We start from the raw sequence: 20,000 nt of genomic DNA on the forward strand, positions 1-20,000 counted from the left end.
CACATGTACACACACACATGTACACACACACACACACACACACACACACACACACACACACACACACACACACACACATACACAGATGGAGTGTGACTCATTCAAGCAGCAGAAAGCATCCTGGATGTGTTTTAACTGTCCTGTCGCGCTTGCAGAAGCCGAGTTTGCAGGAGCCGACGATGATGATAGTTGTGTGTGTGTGTGTGTGTGTGTGTGTGTGTGTGTGTGTGTGTGTGTGTGTGTGTGTGTGTGTGCGTGTGTGTGTGTGTGTGTGTGTGTGTAATTGTATTTTTTATTTGTTTTTTGTTAGGTGAATAGACGTGTGTGTGTGTGTGTGTGCATACCCAACCTAACTACAGTAGCTTCGGAAAGTATTCAAACCCCTTCACTTTTTCCACGTGTTATAGACTCAATTTAAAATAGATTAAGCCTAAAATGTTTTTGTCTTTTTGCCGTCGATCCACAAACAAGTTTTTAGACATTTTTGCACATACATTGACAGAAATACCTCATTTAGGCTACATGAGTATTCATACCCTTCGCAAATGCAAAAATGTCTTCAACGAGTTACTCAACATGTTGAATTGAATCCATCTAGGCTAACTGCAAGGAATTAATTAATTTTGTTTCTATAGTCTCGGGTTTGCATAGGAATCAATTACACAATGTTTCTGCGACGACACACTGCTTTTGTCATCATGGGGCATTGTGTGTCGATTGATGGCAAAAAAAATAAAGAATCCATTTCGACTCTAAAACACAAAAACATTTGGGAAAACAAAGTGAAGTGATCTGAATACTTTCTGGGTCAGGGGGTCAGGCTAATACCTGCTGCTGTCCAGGACGTACCAGTATGTAGGCCGGTCCTGCAGCCGTCAGCCTGCGATGATGAAAAAACCACCCAGATCAGATCTGGCCTCTACAGCCTAATAACCGCCGGAGCGTGAATGATTACAGGAAATGGACTTTCATAACCACCGTTGGCAAGGCAGCGAGGGAGCCAGCAGCACGCAGCCCCCCCCCCCCCCCCCCGCTGAGCGGTGAGTCATCCTGTGTGATGAAGTGACGTCATCCCCCTCTTTTCTCTCCTCCCTCTAGGGCTCCCGGCTTGGAGGAGGGCCCTGCCATGCTGCAGCACGGAGAGAGAGAAGAGAGAGAAGCCCAGTGATCTCGCTGGTGCCATCCCCCCCCTCCCTCCCCCCTCCTACCCCCCACCCCCCGCCCCCCTGGTCCACTGCTGCTCCTACCCCCCTCCCCCCTCCCCCCCCCACTCGTCACTCCCGCCCCTCCTCCAGGCACTAAGGCTTGCTATGGAACGCCCCCACCCTCGCCCTGAAGCCCGGACCAGTCCACATCTATAGGACCTCCTCCAGCCCCCTCCACCCTGCCTGCACGGAGACGTAGCGCAGCACAGCTGACCTCCACCTCAGGTAAGCCCTCTGTGACACTCCTCTCCTCTCTTAGCCTGCAGCTCTGACAGTACATCATCCCCCCCCTGTGGTTTTGTTCGCTGTCCACCTGCTCATTGACAAAGCCTGTCATCTCATACGTGATGGAGGTGGTTATTGTAGTGGCGGTTGTTAATGACATGCTCTATTTGTTATTCTGCCTTTTCCCAAAATGTCTTATCATTACATGTCATTACAGTACAGTGTGTACAGGACAGTGTGTACAGTACAGTGTGTGCTCCCCTCTCTCCCCTCCCTCCTCCCCCCCTCCCCCCCTCCCTCCCCCTCTACAGGTGTTTCTGGGTTCTCCCCACCCCCACCCACCCTCCTCTGAGAAGATGTCCATGAGTCTGTCCCCAGACATCCAGCAGGAGGGTGAGAGCGGGCCTGTGGAGGAGGGCAGCAGCATGGGCAGCAGGGCCCGCGCCTCGTCCCCTCAGCCCCTGGGCAGGGAGGGCAGCGTGGACGCTCTGGAGGCCGAGGACAGCTCCCCGCAGGACCCCCAGGTGGGCTGACCACACACATACACACGCACACACACACACACACACACACACACACACACACACACACACACACACACTCATACACACACACACTCATACACATAAAGCCCTGAGAAACACACAGGGTTATATTGAATGAAAATAACGTAGACATGTCGCTTGTGTATATACAGTATGTGCTATAATGCTGACATGCTCAAATACTGTAATTTCCATGGTTATGGACAAGTAAAAGTATGATCATATCGTACGTTTCATATTCCGTCCCAAGATTATTATAATAAGATGTTGTTGTTTACTGCATGTACAGTAGCTCTCCGTTAGCCGCTGAGCTAACCCCGTCTGTCTCCCTCACAGAGACGTGGACAGAACCACGGCCATGGGAGGAAGAGGGCCAAGGTGAGGCCGGCGCCAGCACCTCGCTGCCCTCACTGTGTTGTGTCAGCTCCCAGTGTCAACAACCTAATCCTGGACTTAGGGTCCAGCAGTTAGACTGGCCCCTACTAGCAGCACTGGGCCTGGGACGACAGTCCAGGAGTTAGACTGGCCCCTACTTGCCCCACAGGACATCACTATGGGACCAGCATCCAGCAGTTCGACACATCCCTGCTACTAGCACCACCTGCCCTACCCTACCTCCCTACCCTACCTCCCTGCCTTACCTCTCTGCCCTACCTCCCTACCCTACCTCCCTGCCCTACCTACCTCCCTGCCCTACCTCCCTGTCCTACCTCCCTGCCCTACCTCCCTGCCCTACCTCCCTGCCCTACCTACCTCCCTGCCCTACCTCCCTACCCTACCTCCCTGCCCTGCCCTACCTCCCTGTCCTACCTCCCTGCCCTACCTCCCTACCCTACCTCCCTACCCTACCTCCCTGCCCTGCCCTACCTCCCTGCCCTACCTACCTCCCTGCCCTACCTCCCTACCCTACCTCCCTGCCCTGCCCTACCTCCCTACCCTACCTCCCTGCCCTACCTCCCTACCCTACCTCCCTGCCCTACCTCCCTGCCCTACCTACCTCCCTGCCCTACCTCCCTGCCCTACCTACCTCCCTGCCCTACCTCCCTACCCTACCTACCTCCCTGCCCTACCTCCCTACCCTACCTCCCTGCCCTACCTACCTCCCTGCCTTACCTCCCTACCCTACCTCCCTGCCTTACCTCCCTACCCTACCTCCCTGCCCTACCTACCTCCCTGCCCTACCTCCCTGCCCTACCTACCTCCCTGCCCTACCTACCTCCCTGCCCTACCTCCCTACCCTACCTCCCTGCCCTGCCCTACCTCCCTGTCCTCCCTGCCCTGCCATACCTCCCTACCCTACCTCCCTGCCCTGCCCTACCTCCCTGTCCTACCTCCCTGCCCTACCTCCCTACCCTACCTCCCTGCCCTACCTCCCTGCTCTGTCCTACCTCCCTGTCCTACCTCCCTACCCTAGCCCTACCTCCCTGCCCTACCTCCCTGCCCTACCTCCCTGCCCTAGCCCTACCTCCCTGCCCTAGCCCTACCTCCCTGCTCTAGCCCTACCGCCCCACTAAAGACAGACCATGGGTTCTTAGCCATGAGCTCTCAGCTTAACACTGGGTGTATTTATGGATGGGACTATACTGGGAACATTCACATACGTGTGTGTGCGTGTGTGTGTGTGCACGTCCATGAGCACTGAGTACTGGTGTACAGTATGTGTGTGGTAATGCCTGCATGTTAATAGGATCATGTGTGTTCTCTTTTGGCGCTTCTCCATTGACCAGACCAGGGGGGTATTCCACGTACGTTGATTAGTGTATCGGCGATTAAAATAAAAGCCGCGTTCAGGCAACTCGTGATTGAGATTCAAGCCTCAGGTGATTCCTCGAACGAGGATCAGGCTTGTGTCATCAGTGTTCACAGAACACCGGTTTAGAAATCCTCGATATGGGCGCGTGCACGCAGACATAAAGAGCCCCAAAGAGTCGAACTGTTGAAATGAAGATACTACACTCCGCAGCGGTCCTACTTTTTGCGCAGCACTCCTACTTATTGATCTTTATGAAGACGAAAAATAAGATGTAAAATAGTGCAATACTTCCGCAATTAACAAGGCGAGGGAAATGGTTTGGCAAGAAATTGCTGACCGATTAAATGCGTAGGTCATACTAGCCCCAGTTATTCTATTATATAGTATATGTTCATATTTTAATAAATGAATATTTACTACTGTGGTGATATCAACAGCAGGCTACATACAGTCATATTGTCACGATGGCATAGTGGTATTGACCGCTGCCATAGTATTTATTCGTCATTTTAAGACGGTGGTTCAAATCCCTCTTCTGACACACTTTTTACTGCATTTCGTTGTCTGAATCTAATCTAAAATCTCATCTAAAAAAGTATGTAGGCTATAAAATGATGGTGCAGGCTGATTTACAAGAACTGACACGATTACAATGGTGTTTGAAGCCTTTCTGAGTAGATAGATGATTCACTTAGACATTATATATATATATATATATATATATATATATATATATATATATATATATATATATATATATATATTGTAAATCGATTTGCATGAAGGCTTCGGTTAAATGTAAAAAAAACAACAACATTATAACCCGATTATATATCTGATCTGATGTTTGTTTTCCACTTCTGTAGGCTAACGTTAGCTAGCTATTGTACGTAGTTAGATACCTTTACTGCTGGGTTCGACATAAACGTCGGAACATAATAGCTAAACAAGTTGTAAAATGATTTGGGGACCAATATCTTTAGCTAGCTAATGTAACTAGCTTACTATATTTTTGTCTTAGCAGTTGGTAAAAGAGCAGGATTAAAATAAATATATATGAGCAATAACTAATGGTGCTGCTTGCTAAGCACAATAAAAAACAACTTGTTCCTTCTGAAGCTACTGAAGATACTGGGACCATTCGTGACTGGGCTACAGGCAGTCAAATACTAGGCGAACGTGTGTGTGTGTGTGTGTGTGTGTGTAAGACACAAATAAACTTGGATTTTATTTCATTTCAAGTGGCATCTTTGCAATCATGTCGACGTAGACATGTCTAAGAATGCACAGAGTAGCAGGGATAGTACCTTTCACTTCGACTCAGGAGCGGTAGCTAAAATCAGTACAGGTACTACGGCCCGGTACGGGCCAGGTGGTAGTGGAGAAAGCGGGAGCACGGGTTCCGGTACGGTACGGGACGGTAGTGGAGAAGCGCCATTTGCTACTGCGCACACACACACACACACACGCACACACACACGCACGCACACACACGCACACACACACGCACGCACACACACACACACACACACACACACACACACCCCTCTGGGTTGCTTCTTTGCAGCACACACTTCCCTTGTCTTGACCTAATTTCTACTTAGATCCTCTTTCACACCAGATAGCTGGGCTGCCAAGTGTGTTAAGAGTGCCACTGAATGAAACCTTCCTCAACTCCAATGAACCCTCATGAAATCTGCCTTCTTAGAACTCTTAGAACTCTGCGTTCTTAGAACTCTTTATACTGTAACATCACTGTGTCTGTAAATGCTTTCCCTATACATGCAGTGTTGTTTTAGCCTGGGGACAGTTGTTCTTCATCACTGTTTGTATTGATATTGTTTAGTTGTAATAATACATTCCTTCTCTATTATTCACTGGTTACGGAGAGGTTGAGCTCACCCAGGGATACATGCAGAGGCAGAGAGGAGCGCTGATAGACAACGTGAACAAACACCCTCATTATGTAGTCATTGATCAGCACTCAGACGTGTGTGGCGATGGCAAGGAATTGCAGTGCTGGGTTCACCCTCAGTCAGATGTAATAGAACGTGTTGCCATTGCAAGAAAGAAACTGGGGGCCATTCCACTAAAGGTGGATCAGCGGCGATATAAATAAATGCGGCGCTCAGGCAACTCGAGATTGGAATTCAAGCCTCAGGTGATTCCTCGAACGAGGATCAGCCTTGTGTGATGAGTGTTCACAGAAGACAGGCTTACAAATCTTCGATATGGGCGCGTGCACGCAGACATAAAGAGCCCTGAAGAGTCGATCTGTCGAAATGAAGATACTCCACTCTGCAGGGGTACTACATTTGCGCAGCATTCCGAATTATTGATTTTTATGTAGACGGAAAAATAAGATGTAAAATAGTGCAATACTGCCGCAATTAACAAGGCGAGGGAATTGGTTTGGCAAGAAATTGCTGACCGATTAAATGCGTAGGTCATACTAGCCCCAGTTATTGTTATATGTTCATATTTTAATAAATGAATATTACTACTGTGGTGATATCAGCAGCAGGCTACCAATTGTCATAACGCCACAATGGCCTAGTGGTATCGACCGCTGCCACAGGATTTATTCGTCATTTTTAGACGTGGTTCGAATCCCTCTTCAGACGCACTTTTTACTGCATTTCGTTGTCTGAATCTAATCTAAAATCTCATCTAAAAAAGTATGTAGGCTATACAATTATGGTGCAGGCTAATTTACAAGAACTGACACGATTACAATGGTGTTGGAAGCCTTTGCATGAAATCTTCGGTTAAATGTAAAAAAATAAAATAATAATCACTTAGTCAAGTCTCGAACTCGCAACCTTTGGAACCCCAACCGACTGCCTTAACCATTGCGCCAGCCAGACCGCTGTGATGACAGCAATGCAAGTTGATAGACATACCTATTCATTTTATTTTATTTTTTACACTTTTTAATTTATGTATCCATCGATCGATCGATCTATCTATCACACAATCAAACTATCTATCGATCGATCACACTTTCAAAATATCAAATTATCTATCTATCACACAGTCAACCTATCCATCTATCTATCTCGTGTGAAGTGGGAACTAATATTTCCTAAAAGAGGAACTGTCGTTCGGGATGTAGTTTCCGCCTGTGAGCCTTTTTGACGCGCGTCTTACCATAGCCAGTGTTTTAGCCTGGTCGCGAGCAGGCTAATTATATCTGACTCAGAAGGAGCTCAACCAAGCAGCGAATTATTTGAGCCACATTGATGGCACCGAACGCAAGCTAACATTTTCGAGGCTTAGAACTTTATCGAGGCTTAGAACTTTATCGAGCTTCTTGGAATACCCCCCTGGTGCAGTTGAGGTTCTGGATTTCTTACATCAGTTGACTTTGTTATCCATTCGGATACGTGAACGCTACAACCAGAGTTGTAGAGTTCAGTTCACTTCATTATTATAATTATAATTATTCTAATATTCATCCCTGGGGGGAAATTAGTTTGGGCACATAGTCCACAGCCAACAACTACAACAGCAACATACTGTACTACAACAACAACAACAACAACAACAGCATTATCACAAACATATCACAACTGACATTTACACACAGAGATGGATACCCCTTGGAATAAATATTTAATTTCACTTACCAACACTGTTTTGGCCCCGAAAAGTGCTTTCTAAAATGGACTGTCGGGGTGACATTCGCTTCATATACAAACATGTCACAGGCCAGGGGTGAGGGGAGGGGCCAGGAGTGTTCTCGGCCCCGTGTTTCTCAACCCTCTCCTCAGGGCGCCCCAGCCGCACCACATATTTGATCTGTTCCACCACCAGCTCACCTGATTCAACTAATCAAGTACAAAGCAATTATGGTTTGTACTTGATTAGTTGAATCAGGTGTGCTGGTGGTGGAACAGATCAAATATGTGGAGCGGCTGGGGCGCCCCGAGGAGAGGGTTGAGAAACACTAGGGGACTGGAGTCACCCATGTTCTGGCCTTTCTGTCTCTGGTGACTGCCTCTTCGGATGATGCACGCATGGAGAAACACAACAACTAATGTCCCAAACAATTCAAGGGGGGGCAAGGTTTATATTATCATCAGGGACGATGTTGTTTGAAGCTTCAGAATGAATTTGATCATGGTGGTCAGAGGTGGCAGATTTCCAACACGGACACAAACACACACACACACACACACACACACACACACACACACACACACAAAACTCCTTTAATGTCAATAACGAATCAATAAAAACTTAACATAAAGCACGGTGGCACATAGAATAGAATAGAATAGAATAGAATAGTTTAATGACCACACGACCTGACACATGTGCCTCTCCTGTCCTGTCGTCGTGTGTTTCAGTCCAACGCTAAGCTGAAGCTGGTGAGAAGCCTGGCTGTGTGTGAGGAATCCTCCGGTCCCTTCTGCACAGACGGACTCCCAGAATCCCAGGTACGGCTCACCGTATTTAACGCGTGACACAAGACTACAGCGGGATTCCCCCTAGTTATGATATTTCTAGTAAACCGTGATATCGCTAGAGATTTTGTAAAGAGAGCTTCAGCCAGCTCCGACCTTCCTGTCCTGAATAAACGGGAGCCCTTGTTTTGATTGGCTGCTGCAGGACATCATCCAGCTCCATATCAGCTGCCCCTCCGACAAGGAGGAGGAGAAGTCGTCCAAAGACGAGTACGAGAACGAGGAGAAGGAGAAGAACAAGGACAAGACTCCGCGCAAGATGCTGTCTCGCGGTAAGGGGGGGGGCATTGTCTGGGATATAGCACGACCCCTCTCTCTGTCTGAGGCTGAATGTCGCCGCGCGGTATCGAGTGTCACGTCGTCTTGCCGCCACCTGTCGTTAAGACAACGGTGGGTGAGGTGTCTTTTACAGAGGCGGCCCTAAACCCAGGGCGGGGAGAGAGGACTAGTGCTAGGGTTGGCTGTTTACCACCACAGAGAGGATGTTGTAGATGGCATTGGTTTTGAAGTGCGTTTCCTCTCACAGGTGTTTGATCAGCTGAAGCTGTGAAAGTTGATGTGCTTGGGAATATACTGTATATCAAACTGGCAGAATCATTTACTGTACTAGAGGGGGGAAGGAGAGGCATTCACTCACACATCTGTTGTCTGTTTCTCTCTCTCTCTCTCTGTCTGTCTCTCTCTGTCTGTCTGTCTGTCTGTCTCTGTCTGTTTCTCTGTCTCTCTCCTTCCCTCAGATTCCAGTCAGGAGTACACAGACTCAACTGGTATCGACGTCCACGAGTTTCTGGTCAACACACTGAAAAACAACCCCAGGTATGTTGAGGAGGGCCTCATCGATCTACAGCAGACTCGCCACAACACTGCCATTGAAATATGAGCTAGTCCCACCACCACCACCACCACCACCCCGGGGTATTACAGCTCCATGCAGCAGCCTCCTCTTGGAGAAGTATTCATCACGGTGCCTTTGATCTTTGTGTGAACAGTTGGCCCTCGGACTGCACTCAGACTCTCTCTCTTACACACACACACACACACACACACACACACACACACACACACACACACACACACACACACACACACTAAATCTCTCTCCCTCTTCTCTCCTCTCTCTCTCTCTCTCTCTCTCTCTCTCTGCCCCAACAGGGATCGAATGATGCTGCTCAAACTAGAACAAGATATCCTGGAGTTCATTAATGACGACAAGTGAGCCAACATTCTTTACACCCACCCACTCACTCGTATTTAAATTTAGCTTTCTAGGTCCGTCCATCCCTGTATTTATAGCCGCTGTAATCGGATGAATATGGGTGGGACTAAACGGACCTTCCGGACCAGCGTCCCACCACTTACCTGTAGGTAAAAACCGTAACCCAGTTGACCCTGACTTTAACCAAACCCCTAACCCCTAACCCTTACCTATGCCCTAACTGTTACCCACATTTTAAGCCATTTTAAAATTCGACATCGGCTTACTGATTAGGCGTCTCCCTTTTTTTGTTATTTCCGATAAATATGGCACGTTGGCGCGTAAGTGGTGTAGCACACTAAGGCGCATGCCATAATCGCCAGGTCCCTGGTTCGATTCCAGCCGTCGACATATCCTGCACATCATCCCCCCTCTCTGTCACCCATCCTTCCTGTCAATCTCTATTGTCTCTACCCCAATAAAGCAGAAATGCCCTAAAAAATAAATATAAAAATATCTATATATATATATGGCAAGTTGTAGTTGATATTGCCGGAACAGGTTTGGGCTTCAGTAACTGTGTTCTCCAGTGTGTGTCTCACAGTATATTTTTAGCAAGGACTGCTGTCCCCCCCAGTCGATTACATGGTAGCATTGCGCCCCTGTGGATGACATGTTAGCATTGCTAGCATGACTTCACTGGCAGGGCTGTCTGCCTGCCCCCCTGTCTATCAGAGGTTAGCATCGCTAGCATGACTTCACTGACAGGTTGGTCTGCGTCCATGTTCTCCCCCCCCCCCCCCCCCTCCTGCAGTAACCAGTACAAGAAGTTCCCTCAGATGACGTCGTACCACCGCATGCTGCTGCACCGCGTGGCGGCGTACTTCGGGATGGATCACAACGTGGACCAGACGGGCAAGGCCGTCATCATCAACAAGACCGGCAACACGCGCATGTAAGCGTGGGGGGGGGGAGACACTGGTGGGGGGGGGGGAGACACTGGGGGGGGGGGGGGGGGGGGGAAAGACACTGGGCGGTGTAATTGTGTTAAGTGTAATTGTTACCTCCCTTCCCCAAACACCCCCCTCCCTGGGTTCCCACAGCCCAGAGCAGAGGTTCTCAGAGCACATTAAGGACGAGAGGAACATGGACTTCCAGAAGAAGTTCATCCTCAAGAGGGACGACGCCAGTATGGACAAGGACGATAATCAGGTACGCAGGCGCACACACGTACGCACACACACACACACACACACACGTATGCACACACACACACATACAGATCTTTGCAATGTAAAGTACATAACATACATTTTTGGAAGAACCGTGGAGTTCTACAGGGTACACACCTCAGTGTTTCCCCTACCATTGCCTTGGGGGGGCACCCAACCCGAATCTGGCGAGTGGCAAGCCCATAGGCTCGTTGGTAACGTTAGTCCGCCGTCGTCTCGCATAGCCAGACCTATCTCCATACTTCGCGCTGTGCCAGCGCTGGAGAATAATACAAGATTTTGCGCAAGTGTGCGCGCGAGACGCGAGAGTTTTTGCCGGCTGTGATGTCTGCAGATTGAAAGTAAGCAAGTTGAAACGTTAGCAAATATAATTGCTGAGTGTTCTGACAGAGAAAGTTGGTTAAAATTGGTCGTTATTATCGTGACTAGAAAGTGTCTGACTATAGTTCCATAGTGTAAATAGTGTCAAAGAACTAGCAAGCTAGCTAGCTCAGAGGTGATGAGATGAGCTAGTCTCCTTGCACACTTGCCAGCTAAAGAGCTAACTGGAGGCACTTTATTATTTTACTTAAAGTAGATATACTATCTTTCTTATTCTGCTAGAGTTGGGCTTCATGGTAATACCATAATGGCATATTTACAGTGCATGGACAGTTGATTGAAGCATTGGAAATGTCAGTTTTTTATAGTTGGACATACGCTTTTTTTTCAGGTGAGAGAGTAAAGTCAAAATGACATTATCTGACTGGATTGCCCACAGCAATCCAATATTCAATTATAATGATGTTATATGGATATTAGATTATAAATACTCTGGCTGTTTTGTTTACCTTTTGGTTGACAGCAAAAGGGAGAGAGGAGGATAGGGAGGGAGAGAAGGAGAGAGAGCAGGATGGTGTCTGCTCGGCACACCAGAGAGAGAGAGAGCAAGAACCAGGTGAGAAAGTGGACAGGTAGTCAAGACCACATAAGTAAGTAGCCTTGAGAACCGATGGTTCTGGAGCCTAATGGCCCATAGGGAAGGAACCTATCTCCTGTTTCCGTAGCGTGAGGCGGCTTAATGTACAAGTACACCCCTGGACATGACGCTGGTATGAGGCAGGGTCTTACCCCCTGGGGGGGGGGGGGGGGGGGGGTCCATGCCACGGTCCATGCCACCCCCCCAAGGCAGCAAACCTAGGGGAAACACTGCACCTCTGTCCAATGAGGTTGTCGACCCCTCCCTTCCTCTCTCCCTCTCTCTCTCGTGTCCAATCACAGATGCGTGTGCCGCTGCAGGACGGGCGGCGCAGCAAATCCATCGAGGAGCGGGAGGAGGAGTATCAGCGGGTACGAGACCGGATCTTTGCCCGAGAAGTAAGTGGTCAGGGAGGGGGGGAGCGGTCCGGCCAGCACCGGGCACGTGACTCGACAGAGGCAAGGAGGAGTAGTCGTTCCAACTTCTAATCAATCCACTAATCATGTCTTTACCTCTCGATCCGCTAACATTGCATCATACAGCATATAAGAGTGGGGACTATCGGTAGTATCTTCGATAAGGAGAGAGAGAGAGAAAAAAGGGTACTTTAAAATTGTATTACAGTGAGTCCATAACCCTGCTATCTGTTAATAGTTCTAACCGTAATAATGACACACACTGATTCCCCCCCTTCTTGATTCCCCCCCCCCCACCCCCCCATGAACATTATAACAGTAGAATATAGAAGTATGAATGTGAGGCCCTTCAGCCTTGCAGCTTTATTGGGGTTCAGCTCTGGCTCCTCTGCTTCTGGGGAGACGCTGGGTGTCGAAGCTGTCGGTAACCCGCAGGTGTCCTTTCCTTTTCAGTCCTCTCAGAACGGATACGTCAACGACAACAGGTAAGCCCTCTGCCTCACGTCGGAAACCCCTCATGTCTACACTTGTAAAGGAACTGGGGGAGCCCCCCCCCCCACTCTCTCTCTCTCTCTCTCTCTCTCCCACTCCCCCTCCTGCTCCTCTTCTTGGTGCTCTCCTCCTCCTCCTCCTCTCCCCCCCAGCATCTCATTGGCTGTGATTTTACCTGTATTCCAATGAGAATACATGTGTTAGCCTAATTGTTCAGGGCCGGGAAATCGGGGGGGATTGCTGAGATTGAATGCAGTAAAATGTGCCCATGTTTATGGTTCAGATATAGACTACAGGAGGTGAGAGTGAGTTTTTTGTGTTTTTTTCTTTCGTCCAGAAATAGAAATATGCACAAGTTGTGCATACGACAGTACTGTAAATCCACCTTTATAAGCCCCATGGGTGTGAAGGTTAGCTTCCTGTTTGCGGAGGAGAAACCACACCACTACTAGTGTGTCCTTGGGTAAGGCACTTAGCCCTCAGTTACTTCAGGGGGAATGTCCCTGTAATTCGTAATTGTAAATCGCTTTGGATTAAAAGCGTCTGCTAAATGGCAAAATTAAAAAAATAAGAGAAAGTGTGTGGGCCTTTTGGACTGTGACATTTTTTTATTTTTTTTTCTTTCTTAATTTTTTTGCTCTGTGTGCATTTCTCTGGAGGTAACCCCCTCGCCCTCCTCTCCCTCCCACCATCCAGTAACCCCAGTTATTTCTCTCCTAATGTTAACCCCCACAGACTCTCCACTGATGGCTATTCCTCTCATAGCTCTCAAAAGAGGAGGCAGATCTTTAGGTACTGGCCTTGGTTCTGGGGTTGGGTTGGCTTGGGCTGGGTTGGTTGGGTGTGCTCTGTGTTGCCATGCCCATCCGGTGGTGACTGTGGTGATTTGTGTATCCTGCTTGGCGTTTGGTTGGCTCGTCTGAACGCACCGTGGGGCTCTCTCATTGGCCCGTGCATGGCTGCTTCCTGGGGTTTTTTCCAGGGCGGGGGGGATTGACTCCGCCCTCCCCCTTTATCATCGCTACATCTTTATCATAATACATTTGCATCCACTATTTTCGTTCTTTTGTTGTTGTTGTTGTTGTTGCTGCTGCTGTTGTTGTTGTTGTTGATTTGGTCTCTAGTGTCGTAACCCACGTCACATGTTGAACAGTCGTCTTCTGGGGTGCGTGTGTTGTGCTACACCAGGGCTGGACACTGTCACACTCATACTCTATTGACCTAGGTGAGGGTTTCACCAGCGGTCCCCATGCCTGCCAAGCCTAACTAGTGTCCGGCCAGGGCTGCTCAGCACCTGGGCCTCCAGCCTAGTGAACAAGCCTGTTTCCATTCCCACAGCTGGGCTTCCTAACTCCACCCCGTGGGACCATCTCAAGGGTTGTTTATGTTCTGGAGAATTCTATTATGTGAGAGGAAGGGATCCGGACAGGTATGGCAGGTTTAGTAGGTGGAACGTACCAAGTGCATCATCACATTCCCTTCTGAGTGATGACACCGTTTCCTCTCTGCGTCCAGCACCACTTCTTTATTGATTTATTGGAGTATAATTCTTCTTCTTCTTCTTCTTCTTCTTCTTCTTCTTCTTCTTCTTCTTTTCTTTTCTTTTTTCTTCATCTTTGTGCAAAAAGTACAATTTGTGTTCCTACCAGAGATATTTAGAGTTACAGTTTAATAGCTGTTAATGTTTGAGGTGTGTTTTGTGATGATGTCAGGTTGTGATGATGTCAGGTTGTGATGATGTCAGGTTGTGATGATGTCAGGTTGTGCTGTTCAGTGCCACTGCCTCAATGTAGATCCACTGAAGCGTCCGTAGCTTAGTAAGATTAACACTTGTTATTGTTATTATTATTATTAGTATTATTAGTATTTCATAATTTTCCAAGACACTTGTCCATAAAAAACATGTATTATTTTCAGATCAGTTGCTTGCATCGATACACATCACATACATGATTTAAGTTGATCATCTGTAATCTATACTGATGTCATCTATACTGAGGATATAATAATGACGATAATGATCCAAAGAAACCAATCATTAATAGAATGGCGCCCCCTGTGGCGGACAGTGAGATAGCACCTTCACAGTGTCTTTGCATGGAGGAGACGACGGAGGAGAATGTCATGTGACAAAAAAGCAGGATCCCTCCTCTCCTCCTCTCCTCCTCTCCTCCTCTCCTCCTCTCCTCCTCTCCTCTCATCTTTGTCTGCAGAGAGACCGAGCACCCGCCCTCCCTTAAAATAGACTGTGGCAGTGAGGGCTGTGGAGCCGCGCGCAGAGCTAGCTGGGCTTTAAATAGACCATCCATTAATTACTGCTTCTCTGAAATATGGATTAACCACTGCCACCTTCAAACACGGCTCTACAGCTCTCCATTTGGAGGGGGGTTCAGGCTTGACATTATCTTATCTACAGGAGATGAGAGATCCCCCCGCTTCCTTGTTTTTCTTTTCACTTCATTTCCATCCTTCTCTGTAAGAGCTCTTCTCTCTCTCTCTCTCTCTCCCTCTCTCGCTCTCTCTCCTCTCTCTCTCTCTCTCTCTCTCTCTCTCTCTCTCTCTTCTCTCTCTCCTCCTATTCTCCTATTCTCCGCCTGTTCTCACACAATCTGGAACCAACTAACTGTTAAAGCTCACTTGTGCCATTTTGTAAAGCTGCTAAAGTAATCCGTGGTTACCGCCCTCCAATGAAACGTATTATTCTGAATATGAATAACTAATAAGTCGCAGGGGGAGTACAGTCTTCCATCTGCATGGGTGTTTCATGTGAGTCATCAGATAAGAGACGGTGTTAAAACAGGAGGGGGGGGGGACGCTTCAGTGGACTTATTTATGATACGCCTGCGCAACTGCCCTTAGTTGTGTTTTATTCTGCATTGTCAGTTTTAAACAAAGTTAGCCTTCTGTCAGCAGTTCTACGGTCCACAGTACTTCTGAATATGCAACCCTGTTGGAGGAAAGTGCCCTCAAATGATTCTTCCGTTAATGCAGGTGCCACACTTTTCGTTCCAAGTGCATAACGAGCAACACTACCTTATATCTGAACCGAACCGTGAAACAGAACAAATCCAATCAAAAGCCACTAGGTATATTTAGGACTGCTGTGAGAGTGATTTTTGTTGAACCCTGGCCAACACCTGAGGGATTCTACGAAGGCTGGTGATTCCTCTTCACAGTATAGTATTCGCTAGTTCACTTGGCAGCTGGCTTTACCCAGGGTGACGACACAGAACGAAACAAGCAACACGTGTGTATTAAACAACATAGTTTAAACAGGCTACAAGTGTGTATTAAACAACATAGTTTAAACAGGCTACAAGTGTGTATTAAACAACATAGTTTAAACAGGCTACAAGTGTGTATTAAACAACATAGTTTAAACAGGCTACAAGTGTGTATTAAACAACATAGTTTAAACAGGCTACAAGTGTGTATTAAACAACATAGTTTAAACAGGCTACAAGTGTGTATTAAACAACATAGTTTAAACAGGCTACAAGTGTGTATTAAACAACATAGTTTAAACAGGCTACAAGTGTGTATTAAACAACATAGTTTAAACAGGCTACAAGTGTGTGTTAAACAACATAGTGTAAACAGGCTACAAGAGAGTATACAACATAGATTGAGCAGAACATGAGTGTGTGTGTATAACAGTTTACACAGCCAGTGGGTGTATATTCAACAACATAGTTTAAACAGGCAGCAAGTGTGTATTTAAGAACACTGATTACACAACGAAGCCATAGTGTTATTCCAGCGGTGGCGCCGTTTATGTCAACACTGTCTTAGTAGTAGTAGGTACAGTATGTATTTGGACAGTAGGTGTACTCCATTATCTGTGTTGTTCAGTGTGAGTACGCCCTTTCTGAAGTGCTTTCAGTCACGTCGTTTCTTCTGGTTCTATGTGTCTCTTCTCCAACACAACTGCACTTTCTCACCTGTTGATTAAACAGAGCATCAGTTCTATCTGCATGTGTGTTTCATTGTGTGCGTGCGTGCGTGTGTGTGTGTGTGCGTGCGTACGTGTGTAGGTGTGTGTGTGTGTGTGTGTGTGTGTGTGTGTGTGTGTTGGGGTAACTGTGTGGTTTGTTGCCTGACCTATGATTTTGACCGGCCAGCCGACATCTGCATCTGTGTTGAACGCCCTGTGTCTCCTGGCCTGCCTCTCTCTCCCTGCTGCTGAGGCCCCTGGCTGACCACTCTGTGTTCCCTTGTTCCCACTCTCCTCTTCCACTTCTTACCTTCCTCCTTCACCTCTTCACCTGTTTCCCCACCCCCCTCCCCCCTCTTCCACTTCTCCACCTGCCCCACACTCCTCCTCAACTTCTACCTTTCCTCTGTGTTCCTCTCCCCCCATCTCCCTCTTCCTCTCCCCCCTCATCTATACATTTCCACCTCCCCTCCCCTCCCCTCCCCTCCCCTCCCCTCCCTCCCTCCCTCCCACCCTCCCTCCCTCCCTCCCTCCCTCCCTCCCTCCCTCCCTCCCTCCCTCCCTTCCCTCCCTCCCTCCCTCCCTCCCACCCTCCCCTCCCTCCCTCCCTCCCCCCCTCCCCTCCCCCCCTCCCCTCCCTCCCACCCTCCCTCCCTCCCCCCTCCTTCCCTCCCTCCCTCCCCTCCCTCCCTCCCTCCCCACCCCCCCACAGGGGGAACAGGGACAGTTCCAGCCGTGCGTCCAGCAGCCGTCAGAGCAGCACGGACAGCGACATGAAGTGCCTGGAGCCCCTGGAGCCCCTGGAGCCCCGGCCCTGGAGCAGCACGGACAGCGACAGCTCCAACCACCGCGCCCTGCGGCCGCCCGTCACCAAGGCCAGCAGCTTCTCCGGCATCTCCATCCTCACCCGCGGGGACAGCCTGGGCAGCAGCAAGGGCTCGCAGGGCAGCTGCCGGGGGTCCCGCACCGGTGAGGGGGGGGAGGGGGAGGGGGAGAGGGAGGAGGAGGGGGAGGGGGAGAGGGAGGGGGGAGGGAGGGAGGGGGAGAGGGAGGGGGGGAGGGAGGGGGAGAGAAAGAGAGAGAAAGAGAGAGAGAGAGAGAGGGGGGGGGAGGGAGAGAGAGAGAGATTTTTCGATCATCTGAGAATGTATTGACTGTCATTATAGTGCTTTGAGCATTTTAAGGCCATTGAAATTGTAGAATTGACTTGACAAGATTTTTTAATTGAAATTAATTTCAGTTGAAATGGCAAAAGAGTAGTGACTCATAGCGCAGGACAGGACCAGTGCCCTCTAGTGGGCTCAGAGACACACTGTCGATCAAGATCACACACATCGGCATATCGCCAATACAAATATCAGACCAGGCCACAATGTGTTTACATAGCCTACCCTGACTCTTAACACTCGATAGTTAAGGCTACCAGACTCAATGTAGAACAGGGGAGGCTGGTGGAGGTAGAGGACGGGTTCATTGGAGGACGGGTTCATTGTACATCGCACAGACTGGAACACGTAATCAAACACATTGCATTCCAAAGAGCCCCGTCCTCTGGTTTCTACCTCCACCAGCCTCTCCCCTGATATAGACGAGGGCGATAGTCAACAGTAGCAATCCCCTTGTACTTCTTGACCTCTTGACCTCTGTGTGTGTATCGTTCCAGGTCTCCCCCTGGTGAGTCCAGACCTGTGCCCCCCCTGTGCCCCGGCCCCCCAGCCTTGCCGCAGCCTGCTGCCCTGCCCCTGCCCCCCCCAGCAACAGCAGCCCCAGGCGCCCCCCCAGACCGCCCTGCTGCCCACCCCTCAGCAACACCCCATGAGCAACCACATGATGGCCCAGGTGAGCTCACCCCGGGGGGAGGGGGGGGGGGGGATTCTATATTCTAACCCTAACCCTAAGTACAGTTTCTGAGAGGCTGATGATGTTACAACCCTTGATTTTTGAAACCTGATTAGATTCAAGTACAGTTTCAGTTCCAGATCATTGAAACTAAATTGTCTCTGTCTCCCCCCCCTTTGCATTTCCCCCCCCCCTCCTCAATAACTTCCCTCTGTGTACTAACCCCTTACTGAATCCTCTTCTCCCCCCCCTCTCCTCCTGTCTCCCCCCCTCTCCTCCTCTCCCCTCCCCTCCTCCTCTCTCCCCCCCCCCTCTCCTCCTCTCCCCCCCCCTCCTCTCAGTCGGTGGCGTCCATGCAGCCCTCACAGCCTGTGTCGTACTCCAGCCCCTCCTGTCCCCAGGTCCTCCTGCCCGTCTCTCCTTCCCAGCAGTACACCATGGTACCTCCTATCTCCTACCTCCTACCTCCTATCTCCTACCTCTTACCTCCTACCTCTTACCTCCTACCTCCTACCTCCTACCTCCTACCTCTTACCTCCTACCTCTTACCTCCTACCTCTTACCTCCTACCTCCTACCTCCTACCTCTTACCTCCTACCTCCTACCTCTTACCTCCTACCTCTCTCTCTATCCTCCCCAGCAGTACACCATGGTACCTCCTACCTCCTACCTCCTACCTCCTACCTCTTACCTCCTACCTCCTACCTCCTACCTCCTACCTCTTACCTCCTACCTCCTACCTCCTACCTCCTACCTCTTACCTCCTACCTCCTACCTCCTACCTCTTACCTCCTACCTCCTACCTCCTACCTCCTACCTCCTACCTCTTACCTCCTACCTCCTACCTCCTACCTCTTATCTCCTACCTCCTACCTCCTACCTCCTACCTCTTACCTCCTACCTCCTACCTCTTACCTCCTACCTCTTACCTCCTACCTCCTACCTCTTACCTCCTACCTCCTACCTCTTACCTCCTACCTCCTACCTCTTACCTCCTACCTCTTACCTCCTACCTCCTACCTCTTACCTCCTACCTCCTACCTCTTACCTCCTACCTCCTACCTCCTACCTCCTACCTCTTACCTCTTACCTCCTACCTCCTACCTCCTACCTCTTACCTCCTACCTCTTACCTCCTACCTCTTACCTCCTACCTCCTACCTCCTACCTCTTACCTCCTACCTCCTACCTCCTACCTCTTACCTCCTACCTCCTACCTCTTACCTCCTACCTCCTACCTCTTACCTCCTACCTCCTACCTCTTACCTCCTACCTCCTACCTCTTACCTCCTACCTCCTACCTCTTACCTCCTACCTCCTACCTCTTACCTCCTACCTCCTACCTCCTACCTCTTACCTCCTACCTCCTACCTCCTACCTCCTACCTCTTACCTCCTACCTCTTACCTCCTACCTCCTACCTCCTACCTCCTACCTCTTACCTCTTACCTCCTACCTCCTACCTCTTACCTCTTACCTCCTACCTCTTACCTCCTACCTCCTACCTCCTACCTCTTCCTCCTACCTCTTACCTCCTACCTCTTACCTCCTACCTCCTACCTCTTACCTCCTACCTCCTACCTCTTACCTCCTACCTCCTACCTCCTACCTCCTACCTCTTACCTCCTACCTCCTACCTCTTACCTCCTATCTCCTACCTCCTACCTCCTACCTCCTACCTCTTACCTCTTACCTCCTACCTCCTACCTCCTACCTCTTACCTCCTACCTCCTACCTCT

The 20,000-nt window shown here is 49.3% G+C and overlaps 1 protein-coding gene across 1 annotated transcript in view; it reads left to right on the plus strand.

Moving 5' to 3' along the window:
* The window catches only part of r3hdm2 (R3H domain containing 2), a gene marked incomplete at both ends in the record, with an annotated part of 63,642 nt that overhangs the window by 21,840 nt on the left and 21,802 nt on the right, over positions 1 to 20,000 (plus strand). Inside the window, 14 exon segments of the mRNA XM_080548010.1 lie at positions 1,742 to 1,954; positions 2,312 to 2,353; positions 8,081 to 8,170; positions 8,343 to 8,469; positions 8,935 to 9,013; positions 9,350 to 9,409; positions 10,207 to 10,347; positions 10,496 to 10,604; positions 11,885 to 11,980; positions 12,452 to 12,483; positions 13,226 to 13,282; positions 17,137 to 17,393; positions 18,088 to 18,263; positions 18,605 to 18,703. Of these exon segments, the coding sequence (XP_080404136.1) occupies positions 1,742 to 1,954; positions 2,312 to 2,353; positions 8,081 to 8,170; positions 8,343 to 8,469; positions 8,935 to 9,013; positions 9,350 to 9,409; positions 10,207 to 10,347; positions 10,496 to 10,604; positions 11,885 to 11,980; positions 12,452 to 12,483; positions 13,226 to 13,282; positions 17,137 to 17,393; positions 18,088 to 18,263; positions 18,605 to 18,703 (1,578 nt within the window).

This window comes from Nansenia antarctica (assembly GCF_963989245.1).
Source record: "Nansenia antarctica genome assembly, chromosome: 18".
NCBI lineage: Eukaryota > Metazoa > Chordata > Actinopteri > Argentiniformes > Microstomatidae > Nansenia > Nansenia antarctica.